Raw genomic sequence first — 6,113 nt, forward strand, 5'->3', positions numbered from 1 at the left:
TGTAATGATGGGGTTTAAGAATCGAAAAGAAGTACCATCAAAGAAGATGCATCAACAAAGAACCATGACAATAACAAAGTCTAAATCACAACTATAAACCTTTAAATGATGCAATAATGAGGCTGAGAACCGAAAAAAGTACCATCAAAGAAAATGCATTGAAAAAGAATCGTGGCGATAACAAAGAAAAATACTCGATGAGACATGTCAGACATAAAACTTGAAAAACAAAACAATGATATGATAAAGATTCAAGAAGATGAAGCGATGAAATATAGAGATCTAAGAAGATGTATAATAGAGAGGAATAAATGTTGTATGGTACGGTGCATGGAGAAAAATAAAGAAATATTTTAGTAAATGAGTAAAAAGGTAAAATAGAGATGTTTAAATGTACTAATGCACATTTCTTTTAACTCACACTATTAAGACTTATCGTATATATGAAGTTCGAAAGAAATGTTATGATATATGTTTTGAATAAGTTTTGTGTGAATTAAACCATTAAATGAAAAACTAGGCACTAATTATAAGGTATCAAAATAAAGGGACTAAAATATCATTAAAGGAATTTATAGGTACTAATGGTACATTATACCAAAAAAAGTGAGACCAAGTCACCAAACGCCGTTTTTCCTTCCCTTAATGAGCATGATATGCTACTTAAGCATCATAATGCGCCATTTAGGGGCATGATGTGCCACACAGGATCATGATTCACTATTGTGGCTCATGATGCGCCAATCAAGTTACAAGGTACGTTAAAATGCTCAAGGTAGTCCAAGGATGCTCATACTAGATGCCCCAAATAACATGATGCGATATCATGATGGAGGATGTGCCATGATGGCTCATGATGCTCCATCACACGTGTAGCTGATGTTCATGCAATTTCTCTTAAGGGTGAAGGCTTAGAAGCAGTTGCATGGAAAATTGTGATCGGTTGAAAACTTTTATGGGCCAACAGATTGATGGTCTTAACACATTAGGGTTTTAGGTATTATCTATAGTCTATAAATAAGGATGCTGCTAGTCATTTTTATAAGGTCTTGAATTTTAGTGAGTAGGCGAAAATTTATGAAATTATACTTGTAATCTATGTTTTAGAATTTGCGAATAAGAATACTGTCCTCCTGCCTGTAGACGTAAACCACCTTGACCGAACCACATAAAAACTGTGTGTTTGTGTGTGTGGTTTCGTGCATTATCCGCTTTACTTTCTAACAAGTGCTATTAGAACTTGACAAGTGGCATCAGATCTATTCTGATTCTTGACAAGTGACATACAATTTCTTAACAAATTGTTTATATAAACTCAAAACTAGTCCAACACACTGCCAAATGTAACTCTGCAACCATAACTCTCTACCAAATTTTCATCTCTAAACCATAACTATAAACCTTTAAATGGTGTAATGATGGGGTTAAGAATCGAAAAGAAGTACCATAAAAAAAGATGCATCAACAAAGAACCATGACAATAACAAAGTCTAAATCACAACTATAAACCTTTAAATGATGCAATAATGAGGCTGAGAACCAAAAAAAGTACCATTGAAGAAAATGCATTGAAAAAGAATCGTGGCGATAATAAAGAAAAATACTCGATGAGACATGTCAGACATAAAACTTGAACAACAAAACAATGATATGATAAAGATTCAAGAAGATGAAGCGATGAAATATAAAGATCTAAGAAGATGTATAATAGAGAGAAATAAATGTTGTATGGTACGGTGCATGGAGAAAAATAAAGAAATATTTTAGTAAATGAGTAAAAAGGTAAAATAGAGATGTTTAAATGTACTAATGCACATTTCTTTTAACTCACACTATTAAGACTTATCGTATATATGAAGTTCGAAAGAAATGTTCTGATATATGTTTTGAATAAGTTTTGTGTGAATTAAACCATTAAATGAAAAACTAGGCACTAATTATAAGGTATCAAAATAAAGGGACTAAAATATCATTAAAGGAATTTATAGGTACTAATGGTACATTATACCAAAAAAAGTGAGACCAAGTCACCAAACGCCGTTTTTCCTTCCCTCCTTACTAGTTACTACACAACACTCCATTAACTGTATGTCTCTCTCCCCCTTCACCCAAAAACACACACTACTTCACACTTTTGCTCACACACATCACACGTCTCACTTTCTCTCTCTAGAGCTATGTGATCTTCAACTTCAACAACGACAACAACAACCATGGCAGCAATATCTCATACTGTTCATTAATGGGCTCCATTCCTACACCGTAGATCCTTTCCCCGTTTCTTAAAACCCTAACCCCTGATACATGCATTAAAGACGGAAGCAGAACATGGCACAGAACTCCGACCCCAAATCACCAGCTATAGGTTCTGATGCTGACTCCTCACCTGCAATGCATCCTTCCTCTTGGGCCAAACACACCGGCTTCCGCCCTAGGTTTTCCGGCGAGAGCAATGCAAGCGACTCTGGTCAGTCTACCAGGCCCAATAATCCCTCTCCTCCTGCTTCGCTTGATCTTGAAACTAGTCGTGTACGCCCAATTCCGACTGTGAACGCCACGGCGCCAGCGCCGCAGCCGGCTAATGCTCAGGCGCACCCGCAATCGGATAATGATCAGTCGGCAACGAAAAGGAGAGACGCGCAGGGTGGTTCTGCACCGTTGCCACCGAAGCGAGGTGCTAATGGACACGCTAGAATTGCTGCTGCGGCTGAGACGCCAACGTCGACGCCTCCTCAGCCGAGTCGGAGGGCAGCGAGGAATGGTGACATCGAAAGTACGTTGCCCCAAGTTTTTGATGATTCTCGTCGTTCACATATGAAGTATGAGCTTAGAGACACTCCAGGTCTTGGTAAATATCTCTACATTCCTAATTGTAGCCATTTTCGTTCAAAATGTTGTGGTTTTCAATTCAAATTCTGATTCCATGAACACAATTTCATATCCCCTATTTCTGTGGATTGTTTTCAGTTCCAATTGGGATCTATGGAATCCAACACTATCTTTCAATGTTGGGTTCACTAGTTCTGGTTCCGCTTGTGATTGTTCCAGCCATGGGTGGCGACCATGTAAGCACTTGCAAATTGCAATTGATTTCATGTTAAATTCATCTGAAGTTTTCTATAATTAGTCTCATGGACATTAGTGTGTGTAGGAGGATATGTCAATGGTGGTTTCGACTGTGCTATTTGTGTCAGGAATCACGACACTTTTACAAGCTAACTTTGGATCAAGATTACCCCTTATACAAGGTCCATCTTTTGTCTTTCTTGCTCCTGCTCTTGCAATCATAAAATCCCCTCAGTTCTTGGGTCTCCATGAAAATGTAAGCTCTATCTTAGTTCTTTCACCTCCATTTTGTTTCATGAAGATTTCATTCTTTCTTTATCACACTAGTTAACATTGTGTTTATTCTCCCTCAAACTCTTTGAAGGATTTAAATAGGATTTAAGCACAAAGCAATATTGTTAAAGTAACTAATCGTATTAAATTCAATGATCATTAGGACACATAAAACATCCAACAAATCTTTGGTTTCTAAGAAGTGAAAAGACAAGATTTTTATAGGAGGGAACTTGTTTTGGACCTTAGTAACTAGTTTATTGAGTGTTTTTCCATGCATTCTTTGTTAAAAAAAGTTATTTTTAAAATTCTAAAGATCTGATAATAATTTTTTGTACTAGAGTTTCAAGCATATAATGAAGGAGCTACAAGGAGCCATTATTATTGCATCAGCTTTTCAAGCATTACTTGGATACACTGGCCTCATGACTCTACTCTTGAGGTCAACCACTTCACTTCATCTTCACCTTCACCTTTTCCATAAACTTTATATAATAATATATAATATTATAATCCATAAATTTAATAAAAAAACAATTTTAACCTCAACCCTTTTCAGATTGATCAATCCAGTGGTTGTTTCCCCAACTATTGCAGCTGTTGGACTTTCTTTCTACACTTATGGTTTCCCACACCTTGGTGAATGTCTTGAAATCGGCATTTTACAAATCTTAATAGTTATTATATTTTTTCTCGTAAGTTTATTTATTTTTCATATTTCATTTTCGAACTTACACAAAGTTAATAAATATTCCTTCTTCCTTCTCTTTCAGTACCTTCGTAAGGTTTCCTTATTCGGGCATCGTGTATTCCTAATATACGCTGTAAGCAAACGACTTTTCTTCATTTTCTTTAAATTTCACATCTTGAAATCATCATTTTTTTTTAATATTTTTTTTTTGTTTAAAAGGTACCATTGGGAATGGCTATAACATGGGGAATCACATACATTCTGACAGAAACAGGGGCATACAAATATAAAGATTGTGATGTCAATATAATATCTGATCACTGCAAAAAACATATTTCCAGGATGAAAAGTTGTCGGGCAGGGGCAAATACGTCAATTGCATTAAAATCTTCACCATGGTTTAGATTCCCTTACCCTTTACAATTTGGTACCCCCGTTTTTAACTTGAAATTGGCAGTTGTTATGTCTGTGGTGTCCATTATTTCTTCAGTGGATTCAGTAAGCCTAATCATTAATCCCCTTATTTTTATTTTGTCTTACTTATAAGGGCATTTTGGTAATTTTATCAATTTTTTTGAATAGGTTGGATCGTATCATGCATCGTCATTGTTGGTGGCATCTAAGACACCTACACCGGGTGTTGTGAGCCGTGGGATTTGTGTTGAGGGTATTTCTGGCATTTTGGCTGGTTTATGGGGGACAGGAATAGGGTCAACTACTTTGACCGAAAATGTGCATACAATTGCTGTTACAAAAATGGGTAGCAGAAGAACAGTTGAGTTAGGGGCGTGTGTTTTGATCATATTATCCCTCGTGGGTAAGTAAATTTTACATTTTTGGTCCCAAGAACTTTTCTCTTTTAATTTTGGTCCTTATTTGAGGTTTTTGTAATGTTTTTAGTCCCTATTCAAGTAAAACGTTAATTTTTGCAAATTTTGTTCCAAAATTTACTCATTTTACATGGAACATAGACAAAACTTGTGACAAAAATCTCAAATAATGATCAAAATTGCAAAAGAAAACATTTTGATAAAATAAAAAGTTATAGCAATTATCATTTATATAATATATTTTTTATTAAGCGAATCTTTTGTGTCAGGTAAAGTAGGAGGGTTAATAGCGTCAATTCCACAAGTTATGGTTGCGGGCTTGTTATGCATAATGTGGGCCATGCTTACAGCATTCGGGTTATCCAATTTACGTTACAGTGAGTCCGGAAGCTCCCGGAACATCATAATCATCGGACTTTCTTTATTTTTTTCCCTTTCTACCCCTGCCTATTTTCACCAATACAATTCCAACTCACCCTTTCAGCCTTACATTGTCGCCTCTCATGCCCCATTTCACACCCACTACAAAGGGGTAAGTAAGTAATGTAACCATATTTATTATTTACATTACACAATTCTTGATATTTCTAAATTAGTTTTCTTATAATATTCATGTGAAATATTTACAGCTAAATTATGTGATGAACACGTTGTTGTCACTTCACATGGTGATAGCTTTCCTAGTAGCGATGATTTTGGACAATACTGTCCCTGGAAGTAAGCAAGAACGAGGGGTATACGAGTGGGCCCCACTAGAGGCTGTACGTGAGCCGGCTGTTGTTAAAGACTACGGGCTTCCATTTAGAGTTGGGAAATTTTTTAGATGGGTCAGATGGGTCGGGCTTTAGACTCAGGAAAATTGAATTAGTGTACATGAAAATTTTGCCACTTGGGCCATGTTGATGGGCCTGACCCGATCCGTTTTTGAAGTTTGGGGTTTTGGTAGCTATTTTATTTATTTGAGGATTTTGTTTTGTTTGCTATGGGAATGATTAGTGGAGACTGTAAAGTGGTATGAATAAATATTTTTTTGAGATGTAAATTTTAGGTTTGTGATAATGTGAGGTTAACTAAGCATATACATTAACCATAATCATTGTAAATAGCATTTTATTAACCAAAACATCAACCATGCATTGTTATTTTCAGTTGCATAACCATTGCCAACTTAATTTATATATTAAAAAGGCATTAATAAGGGATATTATTGAACTAACCACTATGAACAAAAAATATAATATAAAACATTTATT

The 6,113-nt window shown here is 35.7% G+C and overlaps 1 protein-coding gene across 2 annotated transcripts; it reads left to right on the forward strand.

Annotated features, from left to right (window-relative positions):
* The first annotated feature begins 2,072 nt into the window (after positions 1-2,072).
* On the forward strand, positions 2,073-5,902 carry LOC145058710 (nucleobase-ascorbate transporter 12-like). Of its 2 annotated transcripts, none has more exons than XM_079006613.1 (10): positions 2,073-2,848; positions 2,968-3,065; positions 3,152-3,322; positions 3,681-3,781; positions 3,899-4,034; positions 4,113-4,163; positions 4,250-4,528; positions 4,613-4,847; positions 5,130-5,396; positions 5,490-5,902. In XM_079006613.1, exons 1-10 carry the CDS (start codon positions 2,329-2,331, stop codon positions 5,579-5,581), a joined length of 1,950 nt encoding a protein of 649 aa, XP_078862739.1. In that variant the 5' UTR covers positions 2,073-2,328; the 3' UTR covers positions 5,582-5,902. The 2 variants fall into 2 exon arrangements, with proteins under 2 accessions (XP_078862739.1, XP_078862738.1); XM_079006612.1 differs by having other exon boundaries at positions 5,130-5,392.
* The last annotated feature ends 211 nt before the right edge of the window (positions 5,903-6,113 follow it).

This window comes from Lactuca serriola, chromosome 6 (genome assembly GCF_051521515.1).
Source record: "Lactuca serriola cultivar US96UC23 chromosome 6, Lser_US96UC23_V15, whole genome shotgun sequence".
Lineage (NCBI taxonomy): Eukaryota > Viridiplantae > Streptophyta > Magnoliopsida > Asterales > Asteraceae > Lactuca > Lactuca serriola.

Coding starts and splice junctions, on each gene's coding strand:
- LOC145058710 (XM_079006612.1), top strand. CDS start 2,329: ATGGCACAGAACTCCGACCCCAAATCACCAGCTATAGGTTCTGATGCT. Junction 3,323..3,680: donor TCTTGGGTCTCCATGAAAAT/GTAAGCTCTATC, acceptor TTTTTGTACTAG/AGTTTCAAGCATATAATGAA. Junction 5,393..5,489: donor TTCACACCCACTACAAAGGG/GTAAGTAAGTAA, acceptor AAATATTTACAG/CTAAATTATGTGATGAACAC.